Source organism: Pseudorasbora parva, chromosome 25, assembly GCF_024679245.1.
Source record: "Pseudorasbora parva isolate DD20220531a chromosome 25, ASM2467924v1, whole genome shotgun sequence".
NCBI classification, from domain to species: domain Eukaryota; kingdom Metazoa; phylum Chordata; class Actinopteri; order Cypriniformes; family Gobionidae; genus Pseudorasbora; species Pseudorasbora parva.
Genome location: NC_090196.1, coordinates 26,467,509 through 26,488,159, shown reverse-complemented (window position 1 = coordinate 26,488,159; position 20,651 = coordinate 26,467,509). Strand labels below are relative to the sequence as shown.

General features: G+C 39.3%; 1 protein-coding gene across 3 annotated transcripts in view; it reads left to right on the top strand.

The window, feature by feature from the left end:
* man2a2 (mannosidase, alpha, class 2A, member 2) overlaps positions 1-13,528 on the top strand; it is a 30,254-nt gene extending 16,726 nt beyond the window's left edge. For 2 of the 3 annotated variants that reach the window (XM_067435958.1, XM_067435957.1), the window contains exons 11-23: positions 376-558; positions 735-849; positions 931-998; positions 1,095-1,260; positions 1,342-1,578; positions 3,309-3,431; positions 3,514-3,628; positions 3,746-3,879; positions 4,065-4,206; positions 5,889-6,022; positions 10,520-10,714; positions 10,915-11,028; positions 12,466-13,528. In XM_067435958.1, the coding sequence (XP_067292059.1) occupies positions 376-558; positions 735-849; positions 931-998; positions 1,095-1,260; positions 1,342-1,578; positions 3,309-3,431; positions 3,514-3,628; positions 3,746-3,879; positions 4,065-4,206; positions 5,889-6,022; positions 10,520-10,714; positions 10,915-11,028; positions 12,466-12,618 (1,879 nt within the window). In that variant the 3' untranslated portion in view covers positions 12,619-13,528. Of the gene's footprint in view, positions 1-375; positions 559-734; positions 850-930; positions 999-1,094; positions 1,261-1,341; positions 1,579-3,308; positions 3,432-3,513; positions 3,629-3,745; positions 3,880-4,064; positions 4,207-5,888; positions 6,023-9,737; positions 9,816-10,519; positions 10,715-10,914; positions 11,029-12,465 lie in introns of all 3 variants that reach the window. The other variant, XM_067435959.1, reaches the window with a different exon arrangement.
* The last annotated feature ends 7,123 nt before the right edge of the window (positions 13,529-20,651 follow it).

Here is a 20,651-nt window from a genome sequence, read left to right as displayed (position 1 = left end):
CTGTTACTTAATACATTGTGAACAATTCAACAAGAAGATTTCAGTCCAACATTTTGCTAACAAGGTTTTGTGGAAGCCTTTTCATTTTTAATTGGTAACGCATTTAAATTTGCACTAACAAACTGCTATTGAGGTATCTGATTTGAATCCATTATTTTAGCAACTTTGGAAAGTGTCTGCTTTTATTTGCCAGAGATTCAATTATGCTTGGAATACTGGCCTGGTCTCTGCGGCATTACTGGGGAATAATTAAAATAGTCATTACTCGCTTTTTTAATTCTGTTATCATTGGTTTCTCAGCTTGTCAAGTGTCATGCACCATTGCATTTTAAGACTGAATGTTTGTTTTTTTGTGTTTGTCTTCATTTCTTGTAGAGGGGCAGAAATTCTCTACAGTTTGGCGGTGGCTCACGCGAGACGTGCGGGCATGGAAGGGCGTTACCCCATTTCAGATTACTCCCTCCTGACCGATGCCAGGCGCAACATAGGGCTGTTCCAGCACCATGATGCTATCACGGGCACCGCCAAGGAGGCTGTTGTCATCGACTATGGAAACAGGTCTCTCGATAAAAAGCGTACAGATTTGATCCTCATTAACGGATTGAGAATGTTTAGAGATCGAAGGAAGTGTCTCGGGCTGATATTTGTGATCTCTTTGGGTCATTTTTTCCTCATTGAATTGACACCTTTTAATTTGTAAGCGGTTCTTGATTAGTTTCTTTTCCTCCCTGCAGGCTATTACGTTCTTTGGTCGGTCTGAAACGAGTGATCATTAATGCTGCACACTTCCTGGTAATAAAAAATAAAGACATTTATCGCTTCTACCAGACGGAGCCTTTCTTAGAGACGGTGAGGAGCAGCGTAGGTTTTTCTAAAATCAGCCTGTGTGTTTAAAAGTCTGACCTTTGACCTCTGTCCATGTGACTGTAGGACGATAGACGTGCCACACAGGATTCTCTCCCGCAGCGCACGCTTATCGAGCTGGAATCTTCTCCCAGGTGAGATGCGTCATCCACAGATCTTGAATGTCTCAAATGCATGTGGTCATTTTTTCAGTGTGCAGATATGATATTCGTCCTCTTTCTCCTCCTCAGGTATCTAGTGCTTTTTAACCCTGTCGAGCAGGAGCGTCTGTGTGTGGTCACCGTTCTGGTGAATTCGGCAAGAGTGAGGGTGCTCACAGAAGACGGGCAAACGTTACCGGTTCAACTCAGCGCACAGTGGATGTCCGCCGTTGAGATGAATGGAGAGGTTTACCAGGTGCGTCCAATTGTGTCTTTTCATTGGAAGCATCTCATATAAATGTAGTCTTAAAACCTACATGCTTGTTTCTACCTTCAGGCCTCTTTCATGGCACGCCTTCCCGCTCTGGGATTGGCCGTCTTCCACCTGTACGACTCTGCTGACTCGCCCATGACCCTGCGCTCTGATACGGTGCTTAGGATACCGGGGCGGGGTCAGAGCATACGAGGTTTTGACCCTCTGCCCGTGCGATCGCAAACGGTAGACGCCCAACCGTTCTACATCCAGAGCCAGTCTCTCACTCTAGGCTTCTCTGGAACCACAGGGCTGTTAGAGGTGAGATGATTTTAAGTGCATTGCCTGTTTTAACTTACAGGAAGTAAATTGAGAATGAACAGCTAAAATTACACACTGCTAAATCAATGCCGCAATTGATTCTTAATCAATTTACAGGAATGTCCAATATGTATATATGTATTCCATATTTTTGGCAAATCTATCAATATCCTTTTATATACTGTACACTGACAATGTTGTGATGCCTAAAATCACTTGTAGCATTTAAAATTATTCATTATAGGTGTTTTTTTTTGTCAAAATAGTATATAATTTTTATTATTAGTTTTTTTAGCCTGATGTGGTCATACTCAATTCTAGTCAGAATATGAGTCTAATACTGCTCCATTGGGCTGTGATTATGGGATATGTTTCAACCGAACCAGGAAAAGACCTCAATTAGATAGACCTTCAAACCAATCAGAGCGACGCATAACGTTAGTTGTCAAATGTCAACAGAACTCAACTGTACTGTGTTTGCCAAGTCTGCGGTTTCCCCGTGGGTTGTATTCCATTTTTGCAGGTTCAAGCGACCGCAATTACGTGATATATAGACCCAGGAATGCGAATTTTAGCAGGCAACCGTGCCAAAATAACACAGATTTTACCCCCCCAAACGGCCTTTTTTTCCAGACACTGTCCATCATCGTCTAAAGCCCGCCCTGACAATTTGATTGGTTCGAACAGTTTCTGTTCAGGCATAATTACTCCTCTATGGATCAAGTGCAGACCAAACTGCCCGAGCTCAAATGTTGTGGGTGGGGCTGAGTTCGGCTGGCATCCAGGCTACAGTTATCAGCCAATATTAGAGATTTTTAATTGATTGACATCAGTCTATATGGTGTATAGATCAGCTGATTTTGGATATTAAGGGCCCTGTCATATATCTGGTGCAATGCGACGTCAGGCAAGTGTTTTTTGCTGGTTTCAGCCTGACGCAGTCCAGCACCACGTTGTTTAAATAGCAAATGCACTCGCACCCATCTGTCTGCCCGCTGGTCTGAAAATGAGGACGTGCAGCAGCACACAAACATTTTTAAATATTACAAATAAAAATTCCTCTCTGGAAAAGGGTATAGTCTTTCCTCTCGCAAATTCCGCCATGTAAATGGCGAATCCGCCATGGTGTAAGCGCAACTGGCTTTTAAAGGAAATGGGAGATAAGCCTCTGATTGGTTTATTGCACGTTACGCCCCAAAACACCCCCATGACTCATTAAGAGACTAGGTACAACCCTTTTACAACATACGTCTGGAGTGTTTTCCACTAGCAAAAGTGGATTTGGACATTGCCAAAGTGCACATGTGCCATGCGCTTCAGACCATGTGCTCAGATCTTTAAAACAGGCCCCCTAATTGTGCATGCTTATTTCCTATTAAATGCTGTTAAATGTCTTCTTTAGCAAATCTCACAATAAATATCCAGTACTGAATATTTGAAAGGAAAGGAAATAATGCCCTGATGCTGAAAATCATCACTGAGCAAATATTGTATGTTAATAAAAAAGGAAGTTTCCAAGCTATGACATCAGCAGTTTATTTTTATGTTCAGTCATCTGGACAAGATTTTTTTTTCTCATTGGTTGCCAAACTAAATGAAACGCATCCTTGCCCTATTTTTGTAGTACATATGCTGTTGTGTCCTCTTTTAAGAATCTGAGTCAGCAGATAAGTCTACAATGATTAATTCTCTCTCTCTCGCTCTCTCTCACACACTGTTTTCTCCATCAGAGTATTCGACGTAAAGATGATCCCCAGGAGGTGAGGGTACAGATTCAGTTCCTCACATACGGAACTCGACCCACCAAGGACAAGAGCGGGGCCTATCTCTTCCTGCCGGACGGAAATGCCAAGGTAGTCTCCGGTAGTCTTGACAGGGGTGAAAAGCAATTTATCAAACAACGTGGGCCGAATTTACACCTACCTTGCCTTTCAGCCCTACTCGCAGAGAGAAGCCCCTATAGTGCGTGTGGTGGAGGGTCCTCTCTTCGCTGAGGTTGTGGCACATTATCAACACTTCCAGCAGACGGTCCGCATTCATAATGTTCCAGGTACTCCCTCCATCCTTTAGGCGCCCATCTGTTCCGCACACAAACGCGATACTGTGAGGACATCTTGCCCTGTCTGATCAATTATTCCTGACATCACTCTTTGTCTCTGTCGTTCAGGAGTTGATGGCCTTTCTCTGGACATCACCATCATGGTGGACATTAGAGATCAAAATAACAAGGAGCTTTCCATGCGGTTGGTAACCGACATCCAGAGCGGAGACACTTTCTACACAGACCTCAACGGCTTCCAGGTGAAGTCCACGTCTACAAACTCAATCTGTCAGGTTCAAACAGATGTGGCACATCAAGCTGCAGTTTTCTTCTTCTGAGTCTGTAAACTAAAATTCATGAGCAGAAGATCATGATATTTTGGCCAAGACCCAGATTATTCTACCAGATAATCAAGCTAACTATCCGCAATTTCCCTCCTCTTCAGATCCAGCCTCGGCGGTACCTCCAGAAACTTCCATTGCAAGCTAATTTCTATCCCATGCCCACCACGGCATATATTCAGGACAGCCAGTACCGGCTCACGCTCCACGCGGCCCAGGCACTGGGGGTCAGCAGCCTGGCCAGTGGTGAGTAGAGTTTACAAATACTGATGTTACCGTAGTCATGGACTAAATCAGAAATCGCCCCTTTTTCACCATTCCATACGTTTGTCCACTAATATAGTTCACTTGAAGGAGTGAATGAAAACGAGTGCTTGAAGTCAGACAGCCTTTAAGTGTACATCGGTTCGTTATTGCGGTGCATTGTGGGATAGAATGAGTGCACTCAATAACTTCCACTATGGTTTAGGACACCACTACAAATGTCTGTCCCTTTAAATAATGCCCTATTTGAGGGTATGGGGGCGATTCCAGATTCAGCCCTCGTCTCGTGTAGCCAGACCTTCAGACTGATGGCAGAAGGTCTGGAATCTTTCGCTTTCACTGGTCGAAGACCGCCCAAGGGGACATTTGACTGACAGCGCAACCAATCACAGTGTTATTTTATTTATTTATTTTTTTCACACGTCTTGTGTAGTTGCGTGAAAATGCAAAAATGTCAATGTCCCTGCAATAACATGACTACTTTGAAACTCCTGTGAAGTGTTTCCGGAAAAGCATGCCATATGCGTCAGACGTTTAGCCAATGGTCCGTGGTCTGAGACTCCCGTAGTCCATGCCAAAATCAGTGAAACTTCTTGCACAGACATTTATGAAATTCAATACACATACTGAAAGTTCTTGAAAATAAATGCTGTTCTTTTGAACTTTCTATTCATCAAAGAATCATGAAAAAAAGTTTTCCACAAGAATATTAAGCAGCAGAACTGCATTTAACATTAATAAAAACAATAATAAGAAATGTTTTTTGTGCACAAAATCATCATATGAGAGTGATTTCCGAAGGATCATGTGACACTGAAGACTAGAGTAATGATGCTGAAAATTCAGCTTTACCATCACAGAAATAAATTGCATTCAAAAAAATATTACAACAGAAACCAATGAATTTAAATTGTAATAACGTTTCACAGTATTAGCACAGAAACCTAAATGTTTTGAAACCTTAACTTTTTGACAGGTAGTGTATATTGGTATATTGCTTATTGTCCAGTGTTATAGATATTTTTTTTTATTAACTTTTATTTATAATTGTTTTTGATACAAATTGATTTGTATTATATTTTATATAATCACTGACCGTCTTGCATGATACATAATGGATATATTTCACATTTTTAACACAAATTTTAGTGTAAAAACTAATTAAACCTTTAATTGGGTATTATTTACATAAACTTAAAAAATGACAGCATGTAGCCTAACATTTTAATTGGCTTATTAATATAAATTGATGCTTCAGGAAGGTGCATGTCTTAACTAAAATACACATGTTGAGCCTTTGGCATAGTAGGATTCAAACTTTTTGCACCTGTGTACCAAACCGAGCTGCCAGTACTGTTGAAAAACTTGCCTCATTATGCTGTTTTCAATTTAGTATCGACTTCGTACCAAAGTAGCAGTATTTTTTAGGTCCGTAGTGGTGAGTTCTTAGTAGGATGGAACATGAATCAGGGACTGAGACGGCAGGGAGGTGGAAAACACTAACAGTGGGACACAGCGCTCTGGTTCTGTATTGATTTGATGCAATGTATCCAATAATGAAGATGAAGTGTGTGTACCGTCTAATGCTTTGCCTCGCTCTATCCTATTATCCTCCTCTCCCTCTTTATCTTTCTCTTGTATGTGCTCTTTTTCATCTTCTGCAGGTCAGCTGGAGGTAATCCTAGACCGCAGACTGATGCAGGATGATAACAGGGGTCTAGGGCAGGGCCTGAAGGACAATAAACGAACGGCCAACCGATTCCGCCTTCTGCTGGAGAGGAGGAGCAGCAGTGGAAAGGTGAGTTCTGATTGCACAAGAATAGGAAGGAACTAAACCAAAGTCAAAGTCAAACTTTGGTGGATTTACACGTCAGTCAGTTGCCAGTTCTTGGTCAGGATAAGCATGTACTAATCCAATCACACAAATTAAACATTTAAAGGTGCGGTATGTAAGATTGACAGCTAGTGGTTGAAATCGGTACTGCAGTCCAAATTCAAAATACTGGAGAGGGTTGTTTCTCTGTTTTAATATGCCTCTGGACTGCCTTTTAGATGTATACAGAGGATTTTATCATTTATAGTCTACCAACGTTTCTCTGACATTATTCATCACGTCACGTTCACGCTTCTCGTGCTAGCGTAGAATGGAGACGCACAAAAGCAAGTAATAAAAAATGCACCCACTATTTTAACATTTACAGCATGTGCATAAGTGTGTGTCTGTGTGTGTGTGTGTGTGTGTGTGTCTGTGTGTACGTATGAGCAAGTGTGTGCGAGGCTGCATGCATGCGCGTGCAAGTGTGTGAGCGTTATTGTAGTACAGTACAGTTTCATGCGCTTTTAGTATTTACTAGTGTTCGTTAGTTCTAAATACTTCTGTTGTCTGTTCTGTTCAGACTTAACTCGTGTTTGATGTTTGCTACATTCAGGAAATGTATTTTCTTGGAGCAGATCAAATAAAATAGGGGTTCATTTATTTGACTGCTTGTATTCATTGACAAAAATGTAATTACGTGCTGTAATATTGAAAATTTAGGATGCAACGTTGACATGATAATCGTAATCGAATTGAATAGTGAGACCATTGACGATTCACACCCCTAGTTTGTTTGCTGGTTTCCGTGGCTAATACTAATAAAAAAGTGTTATTCACCAACTGGCAAAAACATTCTGACACGGAACGCACATTTCAAAATATAATAATCGACTGTAGCATTGTTTTTTCTGTATGTGAAGCATATTTTCTAAATATCTGCAAACATATTATAGCATTTTTGTGATTTAGCACAGTCATAAAAATTACATACAGCACCTTTAAGAATCTTCTGTAATGGTATTCTTTGATTATAATACAATAAAAACAAATCTGAACACATAGTTTACTCACTACTAAATGCCTCAAACTAAACTAAATATATTTTAAGAATTAAATGACAATCCATGACTAGTTCTTCCCCAGACTTAAGGTTAGTACACGCTTGTTCCCGCCAATTTAGACAGGAAGAAATTGCCTGACAGACATGTAAAGCAGCCTATCAAATCAAATCAATCAAGTTAAAATTAAATTAAAGGATTAGTTCACTTCAAAATAACAAAAAAATGTCCTGATAATTTACTCACCCCCCTCTCATCCAAGATGATCATGTCTTTCTTTCTTCAGTGGAAAAGAAATTTAAGATTTTTGAGGAAAACATTTCAGGATTTCTTGATTTTCTTCGCATAATAGACTTAAATTGTCCAAAGGTCCAAATCAATGCACGATCCGTTCTGCATGATCCCAGCTGAGCAATAGGGTCTTATCTAGCCAATCCATTGGTCATATTCAAGAAAAAATAAACAATTATATTGTTTTTAACCTCAAATTCTCAGCTTTGGTGCTCTGCATCTTGACGACATATGACATCATCATGTTGGTAATGCCAAAAAACTCAACCCAAAGAACTTCCTTCAACTTTAAATTTGTCAGACATCGTTGTTTTACCTTTATTTTTGTAAAGGGTGTTTGATTTAGTCTTTGTACATGGGCCTTTCGAAGCCCTTTGAAACTGCATGGATTGAAACCTTCAACTCATTTGTTGCCATTGAAGTCTATTTATTTGGAGAAAAAAACCTGGAATGTTTTCCTCAAAAAAACATTTTTTTCGACTAGCGGGGGAAACGGTACACAAATCCCACGGTTCGGTATGTACCTCGGTTTTAAAGTTAAATCAAATCAGTTTTACAAAATTGGTTTATTTATTTTTATTCAACAGTGGTTTACTGAAAAAAATGTCTGTCCTTTAAATTAATTTAATTATAACTAAAAATGTCTTAAAAATAATGCTGTAAATATAGGGAGTCCTTACTTAGGCTACCTACACATAATATTTAAGGTTAACATCAGAGCTCAACTATTAGCCTCAGTTCAGTTATTTATTTTTAGATATAATAATCAACACTCATAAGGTTCACATAACTTCTAAATCTAATTGTTTTTTTTCTCCTGTTCATTGTTGAAATAATCATGACATGACATGGCTGTCAAATCATGACATGTTTATCTAAAAATAGGCTACATTAAATAAACAAGACATCACTAACAGGTTCAGTAAAATATAACGAATATAGGCTAATATAATGAATATATAGGCTAATATAATTTATATATAGGCTACTATAGTAAATATATATAGGCTAGTATAATAAATATATAGGCTAATATAGTGAATATATTTAGCGAAAGAGTTAGTTTCTCTAATGAACTAACAGCTGTGGACACTGAATGACTTAAATATTCTCAAACTGTTTTGTCTACATATCATGCATTTCTGTAAGTTGTAATTTATCCTCATCATACCTTAAGAGATATTAATTCATGTTTATTCTTTAGGAAGAGATGATTGCGTTCACTCGCACGTGAACCGTTTGAACTGACGCCGCGCTTACAGTGATCAGTCACGTCACATTAACATCAAAACGGCATTTATCGTTTGAATTTTGTGATAAAGTGGACTGAATACTTAATATGTTCATGTGGGGACTCGGATTGAAGTGTGTTCTGGGCTTTAAACAAGCCGACTGTTAACTGGAACCGGTCGGTACCTATGGTAGGTACACACACGTGCCAGAAGCCCTATACCGAAAAGGTTCAGTATGAATACGTGTACCGTAACACCCCTATTTATGACTGAAGAAAGAAAGACATGAGCATCTGTGACATTTTTAAGTTAACTAATGCTTTAAATGAAAATATAATAAATCTTCTTTTTAAGTAAAAAATAAATAAAATAATTGTGGATCGAGGCATGTCTTATTTTTTTTTCCTGTAATAATAATACTATTAATAATTAATACATTAAATAAAAAGTAAATATTTAAAATAAAAAATCAAAGTTCAGATGCTACTGGGTGCCTCTACCAAATTTAAAAATATTAGATGAGACAAACCATAGCTGGTTGTTTCTCAGAAGTGCAGCCCAATACCTTTTTTTAATAACTTTTTATTTCCTGGCTGACTGATAAAACCCTGTGCACTCTGACTGGCATGATTTGTGTAGCAGTTGATTAATCTGACTGGAGCCTGCAATTTCAGCTTCACAAGAGCGATATTGTTATGCATACTAAAATATGGGTGTCCTGAAGCAGTACATAAACTCTAATTTCACTCCGTGGCCTGTAGGGGGCTCTCTATCGTTACTCATGAGGAGAGCTTTGTGAAGGCTCCAGGGACAGTATGGCTCTGAGACTAGTGTCTAAAAGCTGGCAAGTGTGTAATAATAGTTAATGGGCTTTAGAGATTTTACACGCCGACTCGAATTGCTTCGAATAATATATATATATTTATTCAAATCACGCTGTCGCCTGAAAGATTATAAATAATATAGTGTCTTATATTGGGTAATGATATAGGAATGGGCTTTAACGGAGCTCCCCCTTGTGTTTCTTTTCATTACAGCCCTCCTCATGCGTTTCACAACCTCTTTGTTTTTCTGTCTATGGCTTATCATCATGTCTTTCTCTCCTCGTGCATGCAGCCTGCTGGCTCCTATGCCAAAGTCACCAACATGATAAACAAAATCATTGCAGGTATTTTAGGAGACGGCCAGGAAGAGGTAACCACTGCAATGGTGGCGAGTAGTACTGTAGCAGTTTTGAGAGCCTTAGTTCAGCTTGTTACCATAGCAACAAGTGACAGGTTTCCACCTGGATTAAGAGGCCAAAGGTTGTTGCCGGTCCACTATCTGTACCTCTGCTGCTGAGACACCCCCCCCCCCCCCCCCCCCCACCTTTTATTTGCCTTATTTTTAATGTAAGAGCGGGCAAGTCCACTGGTACTTTGAATGTGCAAGGCTTCTAGTGTCATTCACTTTCAGGTAAAAACAGGCTTGATATTGTGACCTGTTATTTGTTATCATAAAAAAAAAAAAGAAAAAAAAAAAAGAGACATTTCTTGTCCCGTCAAAATGGTGAAATTTCATAAAATGTCAAGTAGTTTGCATCACTTGATATTACTGTAAGTTTTTATTTTTTGCCATATCTAATTGGGGGACTTGTCAACGTCAATGTCTATGGTGGTGACGGCCCTGCTTCTAGTTACTTACTTACAGTGGCTAATGAATCGAAAGTCTCACACATTCAAAGAAAATAGCCTGCTTTCACGTTGCAAAATAAGGGGGATAGTACAACAGACAGTAGACCAGTAGTATGTAGAGGCATGTCCCAATTCTTTTGCGGCCTTAGTGTGTCATTTAAAGGTAAGTACACTTTTATCATGTCATTTTACTTGTGTTTTCTGATGCATGTCTGTGTCTTCCAGCCGGTGGACAGTAGACCAGTCAGCTTCCAGTCGCTGCTCAGTCACATGACCTCCACCATCCTGAACCACGAGGTGCTGGCACTGCCCGTGTTGCCCAGGAAACATGGCGTGCCACCCATGCGCACCTTCGCTCCGTTGGCTGGCACCCTGCCCTGCGATTTCCACCTGCTGAACCTTAGGAGCATCCAAAGCCCGGTAAATGAGAGTCCTGGGGAACAGAAAGCGTGTCCGTATTGATTTCACCTGCTGAGCAACTGATGAGGACTTGAGCTTGTAATGAGGGAAAAAAATCACTTTAAGTGTTTGAGATTTGTGGACTGGTGGTTTTATCGTGGTTGTGTTTAGTGGGAGATTTATTTTCATTGACATTTGTTTCATATCGTTTATTTTTTTAGCAGGACGCTCACTCTTCATCTCCCCATACGGCTCTGCTTCTTCATCGACTGGGCCTGGACTGTGGTCTGGAGGCCCAGAACCCTGGTTTCAACTGCTCCACCACACAAGGCCAGGTCAGTGTCCTTTGAGAGGAAACTAGTTGAACTAAAAGACTTAAAATAGTGTAACCGAGGAGAGCAAAATTGATAAACATATGGGAACAAAATTTCTCAGACACTTTGACCCGACCATGTTTTTCTCAAGGGTTTTTTCATTGACATAACGTCTTCGTTCCCTCCTTCAGGGAACAGGGGTTACATATGTAAGCAAAATGATTTTATGCACAGGGAAAGCTGTCTGCGAATCACTCGCCCAAGAGATCAGATCTCAATTAACGAAAATCCCATTGGATTTGATACAAAAATAGACTAAATCGAGACAATCGAAACATTTATTTGATTTTCTCCATGTAATTTTTTTTAAAATTAAAACCTACTGAAACTATCTGAGGCGGATCGATAGTCTATGTGTTCGTTAAAGTCATCAGTTTGCATTATTTCAATTTATTTTTAAAGAATACTTCTTATATTTTACTTAAATTATATAAGGCTACTTAATAAGGCTACTTATTTTTAATTCTTAAAGGGTTAGTTCACCCAAAGATGAAAATTCTGTCATTAAATCGGTACTTAATTACCCTCATGTTGTTTAAGAACCATAAGACCTACGGTCATCTCCAGTACACAAAGGAAGATTTTTTTTTAAAAATCCGATGGCTCAGAAAGGCCTTCATTGGAAAAAATTATTGTAGAGCCATTGTAGTGAGTTGGGCTTTTTAACGATGTCTTTAGTGCCTTTTATGGGTCTGGAGAGAGGAAATGACATTGGTTTCAATGAAGGCCTTTCTGAGCCATCAGATTTCAACACTAATATCTTCATTTGTGTTCCGAAGATTAATGGAGGTCTTACTGGTGTCGAACAACATGAGGGTGAGTAAGTAATGACAGAATTTTCATTTTTGGGTGAACTAACCCTTTAATAAACTTCACTTTTTGCAAACATTTAAACGAACACTTTCCTGTGTGTTTCTTATTTGTCGTCTGATTTAGATGCGTGTCTTCAGCTGATGTGCTGTACTGTTTAAAGGTGAAGCATGTTGTTTCTGCGACATTAGTGTCACCTAGAAATGACAAAAACACCGCATAATTTGCCCCTTTTGCGCTTTGTGTCCGACTTAAACATCTCGACCGCTTTTATGGGTGCTTGTAAAGGCACAACATGTAAATGTAGGCTACTTTCAAGCATATTAGGAAAAATGTAGCTGTGTTGCTAGTGCTACCTGTCAAAAGAGAGTAAGCAATTGAGTAGCTAACACTGTCTAGAACGAACGCGAGCGACTCGCTTATTATAAACCCCTCCAACAGATCTGCACCAGGCTAATTTTTGACATCACTCACCACCCAGCATACTCAGTTAAAAAAAAAAAGTCACCGCTCGCCACTGATATGATGCATGTAGGTCTGATAAAGGCTATATTTAGTTATTCCGAGTTTCTGATCTTTTTTTTCTAGCTCTCCGTCTCTGGGCTGTTTCGTGGGCTGGATCTCCAACTCCTGCAGCCCATGTCTCTGTCTCTAATGCACTCTCAGCCTCCGCTCTCTAACGACTCCTCCATCAATCTGGAGCCAATGGAGATCTCCGCCTACAAGCTCAAGCTGTGCTAGAGTGATGCTGCACCAGAACCGGGCTCTCCGTGTGGACCCTTGGAGCCTGTGCTAAAGCAGAGAACCACAGCTGGACGAGCAGAGGACTCTTTCGGAGATCGTTTATCCAGACTTAATGTATCTGAATCAACACGAAGGCGACTTGAGGATGAGAGCGTTCCAGCCAAAGTCATATTTGGTAGCCAGTCTGGGTGCTAAGATAAGAATGTCCGTGCTTATTTTAGTTTTTTTGTGTGTGAGGGAGGCAGGCAGAACACTAATCGGTCAAAATCTTTTTATTCCAGCAGTGCAGACCGTTGTTTTTTTGGCTATGTCTTCTTGCTTTTTTTCCTTTTGTCTTTGGCTGGAACCGCTGACCGTTTTACATTCTTTTTTTAATCATGCCATCATCCCTGGAGTTCGTACTGTATGTAAATATCTCAAAAGCTTCATTCACAACTAGATCTATACAAAATTGTGGGACTCTGTGCAATATGTGAAGCTTCTCTTGCTGTTTAGTTTCTCCATTTTATTTGTTTTCTACTCCTAAAGCCTTGGAAGCTACGCTTGAATTTGTGTCATTGTCTTTTGAGCTCATGCAGTTCATTTCTTTATCTCTATTGTGGACGGAACTGCCTACGCTCGACGGCCACATATTTTTTTTTTTCTATGAATGTCAATCACCACGCTCGGCCTGCGAAGGCTGTCAGTGCTGTAACAGACGCGGCATTTACAGCTCTTTCTTTTAGGATGGCTCGCAACACCTCACTGACATCAGAAGACTTCCACGCTCCAGCAGTGGTCAGGTCTTCAGATAGCTCTGTCATTGTTTTTTTAATAGCTTATGGCTCAAATCGCATGATGAGAGCTGGCTTTTACTATCTTTCTCCATTGTATTTTCTGTTAATGAATAAAGCTGCTTAATAAGCTAGCTGTGGATTATCTCCAACACCATTTTTGTTATTTTTACCATTTTCCATAATGTTACATGGCATAGTAACACGCCGCAGAATGTGTGTTTATATTTTGTGTCATATTATATGCAGGCTTGAGCTGTATTTCAATGCCGTTCAGGGTCAGATGTCAAAGATATGCAGGCCTAGATCGTTCTACGAGTTTACCTGGAAATCAGTATATTCGCTTTATATATCTTCTCACAGTATTTTCAGGTAAAGGTACCAGTGCGGGTAGCAATGGGTTCCCTTGGTTAGATTTAGCCAATTTCCCACATGAAAATGCATTTAGGCCTTATCTTGCTGTAGGAAACCCATTCGTAATGTGTAGCAGAGCCATCTCAGTCGTCCCTTCTGGCTTTTGTCTGTCACCTCGGTTTGCTCGAGCCTGACAATTTTTGCTGTCTGTCCGTCAACCCATCGTGTTGTCTCGTGTCTCGCCTCTCTTGTCTGTCTAACCCAGGAAAATCTGTACTGTCTCTGCTTTAAATGACAGAAGAATACTCTCACTTCTCTGACTTTCAACTCCACAGCTGATTATCTCTCTGTAGAGCGCCCACGTCCATTTACATCAGTCAGACCATCAGTCGGCTTCTCCAGCTAATCAAGTTCCAGAAAAGTGTCCTATCAGGAAGATAATTCCCCTCAGGAGGAACTCGGAGTACGGAGTGCCAAACGTCTGTCCGATTGCTTTGGAACCAATTTTGGCACCCAACACAGGACGCGCTTGCTATTCCAGAATGTTCTCCCTTCTGTAATTCGGTCTCAATTCAAATTCTCATGTCCATGCATTTCTCTGCCATGCTTGTTTTTCCTGTGCATACGCTTTCCAAGCTGACAGATATCTTTGTTAATGTCCTTTATTTGTGTTGTGTGTTACTTCTGAGATGGAAAACATTTTCTGTTTACATTTTATCATCTTCAGAAATTAGTAAATTGAGAGGTACATTTTTTTTGTTGTTACTTTTGTTTTAGTTTCCTTTTGAGAGTGTTCATAAAAATGACTCGCAAATGCAAAGACATTAAAGTGGACGTTTAATAAAGATCATGGAAAAAATGGAAAACAAAAGTGATTCTTGGTGGTTGTTCAAAATGTTGTGCTCTGAATCACATACAGGGGGCAGTAGGGAGTTGTCTGCCATTTAATGGGGCTTAAGCGGGAGAGATGCATGGGGTGTGAAATGTTGAGTTTGGTTAACAAAAGCTTTCAAGAGATGCTGCTTTTTAAATCTAAACATCCTCCATTATACCTGGGATATCGGGGACTGATTTACCAGACAGCCTTTGGAGAGAGCTGGAAATACCACCGCCTTCTCAAAGAGCTGACAGGTCTACTGGCCTTTATTTTTTTGTATATATTTTTGTAGATGCCCTTTAATGATCAGATGAAACCAGATTTGGTTTCCTCAACAGCAGATGGGTTTGTGTGTTAAAAGGGCGACTGGCTCCCTGAGCCCAGGCATTTGAGAAAGAGGCTATTCTTCTTAATAAGTCTGAGGGCTGAGGCGGCAATAAAACTCAATCTCGCCGTTGAGGACTTTAATAAAATGTGAGAGGCGCTGATAGAGATTGAGACGTTTTTAAGGGATTAGTTGAGACAAAAATAAAAATGCTGTCACTTATACTGGCTTTCATGTTATTCAAAACCCGTATGATTTCTTTCCCAGGAACGCAAAATGAGAGGAAAGCTGCATGTTCCTTATACAATGAACAAATACAGTAACCATGGGCTGCCTGTCAAGCTGTGAAAATGACAAAAAAGCTGCAGAAAGGAGTTCCTATGACTCCGTTGCTGTATTCTTAAGCATTCTACGAGAAACAGAATGAAATTTAAGACATTATAACCACTGGAAATCATGTTCCCTGCCGTCGTTTTTTAATTGAATGAGCATATTCATAGGGACAAAAAATGATTGGATCTTGCATGTCTTGTAACCAAACAGAATTACTGAAAACGTGAAAGTCAAAAGGATTTTTTGCTAATAAAGACTAAAGGCCCGTTCACATCTATGATACCTATATATTGCCCGCACAAACGCATAATAATGTGCTGCAGTTATACTTTTTAAAGGTCCGTTCACACCAAGAACGATATAGCCTACTATCCACGCATGCTGTGGTTTTGTCATTTGCTGCTTTAAAGCTCTCGAGTGGATTCTGATTGTCTCTCAGAGAGTTTTTATCACTCATCAGCTGGAAAAATTATGGTTCTGGAAATTATTTCTCAATATTATAATTACACAAATATATGGTTTCATAAGCACACAAGTAACATAGAGCAGATTTATAATGCTTTGTTATTTTGTGGATCTTAACAGCTCTTACAGACGGTATGCATAGATGTCACTTTCCCACCGGAATACACCCCCTCAGCCGGACTGAGTGGCAGAAGAGCTGATGCATGACTGGAGTTAATAGCGGAAAACACAAGTAAAACAAATGATTATCAGTTTAAACTTAAGGTTGGACTCAATATAGTGTTACTTACCACAGTACATCCATGCATATTGATATTTAGCTAGGAATCGTTTCCCTGACATTTATATGAGTCTGATTTCAATAAATATTTCATAAATATTTATCAGTCAGTCATCACAATTTCGAGAGTGAATCCCATATGTATGCGGATGGGCCTGTGTATTAAAGCGTGCATGTCAAGAATGGAAAACAAATGTTTTATTCAAATTCTGATTATAGGCCTATTAATAATTTTTTATATTGCCTAGACAGCAAGAAAAGAGCATTCCCTTCGTAATCACTAAAAGCTGTCACTCATATTATATTAATCAGTGAAGCTGACAACACAATGAATCTCTTATTTACATAATTTCTGCATGTGCAGAATTCAGCACTGGACCAAAACTGGTGAGTGGATTCTAACTTCAACACTTGTGATGGGCTGTTGCATTCAAGAAATCAACAAACATGTCTGTGATTGGCTACATTACTCACTGACGCGAAAACACGTTGGAAATTGATGAGTGCAAATACAGATATGCACTGGAACCCTTCTTTGCTAAAAAAAAACAGATCCTAGACCAGCAGTTATATGGGCAGCTTTTCCCTCTGAAAGCAATCAGTAGTAGAAGCAGCAGGCGGCAGTGGTTTGAGTGAGAAAATTACTTGCTATTATCAAGTCCGTCTCCCTCTGTCCAGAGGGGGGCACAGAGATGTCCAAGGGGGGCCAAGACCCCTCTCCCTCTCCTTGTTTTGTTTGTTTGTTTTTCGCTGCATTTATGCTGAAAACCAATGCTGCCTCTCAGTCTTTTTGTCACTCTCAGTCTCAGCTATACCCTCTATATTCACTCTATGAGCAGCATGAACATTGTGCTCAATAAGAATTAAAAACACAGAAGTTTACCCTGCAATAAGATCAAAGCAAATATGTGAATTAATAATAAGCTTATTACAGAATTAAGCTGAACTCAATAGCAAGTCATCTGTTAATACCATTGAAGTGTTGACCAAGCGTATAATACTCACACCAGCTCCACAATGCCTCATATTCTGATGCCGAGTCGAGTTTCAGTTCAAACAATCCAGCACCACATACTTGTTCTGAATGTCAGCAATTTTTCTTTTCTACATCTGAAGGGCACGCTGAGCCTTTCCTCAAAGAACATGACAAACACATTACATCACGCTAAATTCAGCCTAACAGAATCATTTCAAAAGAACAGAAATAGCGCCTCGTCTCGCAGGAACTGAAGATCTGTTCCTCTCATTCTGCCCATTAACGAGACTGATAAAACCTATTAAGCGATTGTGGAACATCTAAGGAGGATAATAAGGTGCTCTCTGCAGATTTTTGCAACGCTAGAAGTAAAAAAAAAAAAAGTGCGGACTAATGGCTGCACTGATTCTTGTACTATTAGACAAAGACATGCTTGTTACATTAGGGAAACAGCTGGAATGAGCTGAGCATGGTGGAAATACATTTCCCTTAGAAGAGTAGTGAAGATGAGAAACATGACATCATTCTCACGAGTAGCCGGACCATCCATATTTCTGTCTTATTGCTCAATTAGTATGTATGTAGCAGCCTCAGTCTCACTTATAATGCCAAGTAGGCAGAAGCTTCCAGTGCTGAATATGAGATCCCGTTCCTCCCAGCTGAACTAATTATGGAAAGCATTTTAAATGTGCCATTTCCATAAACTAGATCTCTCCTTTCTCTTCAGGGATTTGGAATGAAAAACAGTCTGTGTAAGTTTTTCTCTGCCGTCATGGAAACATGGAAAGTTTAGGCCATCCTATGAAGTACACATGAAATATTGATGATCCTCCACAGCACGCCACACGTAGCGAAATGCATAATGTGTGTTATTAATTTAGACTGATGGTGCGTGTCTCCTTGTGAATTATGGCAAATTGGCATTAATAATAAAACCAACATTTCAACAGATATTCAAGTTCTTTTAAACTGCATTTGCAACAGATGTTTGTAATTAATTTAATGGCTGCAGTAAATAAAAAACTGTTAAATGCTTTAACGTTGTGCTGAAAAATCTGTTCAAATGAACCATTCTTCTGATGAACACAAAAGAAGATATTTTAAAGAATATGGGTACCCCAACAGTTGATGAGCCCCACTGATTTTCATAGAATGGGGAACAAATATTACGGAAGTTAATCATTTGAATACATTTGAACAATTTATTCATAATATTTTCTGTGTTTTCAGCTGCAGAGATGAAGTCGACGATGCTTACTCGTCATCTCCACAGCAGTGTCTATATGCACATTTCAGGATCACGTAATCTGAGAATATTTGTTTTTCACTTGAATTGGTTGATAGCGACGTTTCAAGCTTTCTATAGATATACTTCTCATGTCATATACACTGAGGTTTGGTATATTTTATGACGCGCTAAATTTCACAGAATGCACATTAAAAATGCAAGTGTTAGCACCAGTGCCTCCATGCCATGCAGTGAACGCGCTATACTTCACACTCTGCACAAACACTTGAATATGCGCCAAATAAATCATAATAATGAGCCTTAATTGCCTTCACATAGCCTAATCCGTGATCAAGCACATGCATAAGACTTGCCACAGCGCACCGGCAAAAGTAATGATTATTTCTTGTGAAAAAAAAAGAAGCAAAGAGACATTTTAATCATTTATTGATATAGGCCTACTAGTGCTTTTGGCTGCAGTGAAGAAGTTGACTATGCTGCCTTGTCTCCGCAGAATAGTGCATGCATCTATATGCAAGATTCATAGCATAATCTTAGAATATTTGTTTTCCATTTGAATAGGTCCATGTAAATAGACATTTCAAACTTTCTCATGTCTGAGAAAAGTTCTAGCTGAGTTTAAACGAGAAAGCTCATGTTTTTATTTTACAAAAGAACAATGTTTAGTTATTTTGAGTGAACACAAATAACATTAGTCTGTTTCGAATGTGTTTTAGGCTACTCTTGATGCAAAACCAAAAAATCACGGAGGATTTTAAGTTAAATGCAAGTGAACGCCTCCAGTCATGCATTAAGCAGCTTCCACACTCCGCACAAACACTTGGATATGCGCCTAATAATAGGCTAGCGCACATACTGTAATCTACTGTAGGTTAATTTGAGTAAGCGACCATGTAAAGTTGTTACTACTTACATTTTTCAAATGATAAGTCATATTTAAAGTCGTTGGATGACAGGCAAACATTTGGATTTCCTGCCCGACATAAAGGGCCCGCTGTTAACAATCTGTCTCTCACAGACTGCGTGACTTCTCCACGAGTTTTTTTTTTCTTCGACTAACCGACTAAAAAATGTTTGGTTAATTAAACCTCTTCTAGTCAAATAAAGATAAGTTGACTATTAGCAGGCATCCCTAATAAACAGTTAAATAAAATGAAATTCTCATTCAGGCCCTGGTTCTTTCTTGGCTTGACTACTGCAATGTGCTTCTGACTGGACTTCCATCGTGTGCGATCAAAACGCTTCAAACGCAGCAGCGCGTCTTGTCTTCAATGAGCCCAAAAGGACTGTCACACCTCTGTTAATCTCTCTGCACTGGCTACCGCTCGCTGCTTACATCAAGTTCAAGGCGCTGACAATTGCTTACAGATCCAACACAAGCTCAGCACCAGCATGCCTACAAATCTACACCCCCACCAGAAGCCTTCACTCAGCTAAGGAGTGACGGCTCGTGGTACAATCACAGAGAGGCATGAAATGCCTTTCCAGAACATTTTCATTCACCGTTCCCAGCTGGTGGAATTATCTTCCCACCTCCATCCGGAATGCAGAATCGCTAACAACATTCATAAGACAGATGAAAATGTATCTCTTCTGTGAGCATTTAATCTCATTGTAAAAAATAAATAAATAAATATATATATATATATATATATATATATATATATATATATATATATATATATATATATATATATATTTTCCTCCCTATTTTAGCTTCATGAGTTCACACGTACATATAATTATATACAGGAAATTTAAATGCGTATTTGGCGTGTTGTCCGGGGGGAGGGATTCGAGCTCGAACTTGGCCCGAACCTAGAGTACCCCCACCCCGTATGTAAGTGGTTAGAACTAAGGGTGTTTTCACACTTGGGTCCTCTTAAAAAGAACCAAACTCAGACTCAACTCAAGTGGAACAAGAAGTGAACCAAGTGAAAAAGGACCCAGTTCTCTTTATGTTCACACTGTCCCTGTACCTGAAAGAGGACTCAGGTCCTTTTTGGTCCACTTTAGTAAGAATGTGGTCTCAGACCCCTTTGTTTTCAGACTGTTGCTTTTTGGATCTAATCCAGTTCAGTGTTTGATGGCTGACCCTACGGCCTTCAACATTGGATCCCATTCGCTTACATTGTTTGTTCCTCAGTACCAAAGATATTAGCTTGTAAAGATATTTATTACTTAATGACATTGCTACAAATGCTGTTGAATTAAGTAGTTTATCTTTATATATATATATATATATATATATATATATATATATATATATATATACACACACACACACACACACACATATATATATATATATATATATATATATATATATATATATATATTCAAATTTTTAAGCTAAAGTATAGATATGCCTAAAAGCAGCATTCAAATAAGAAATGGA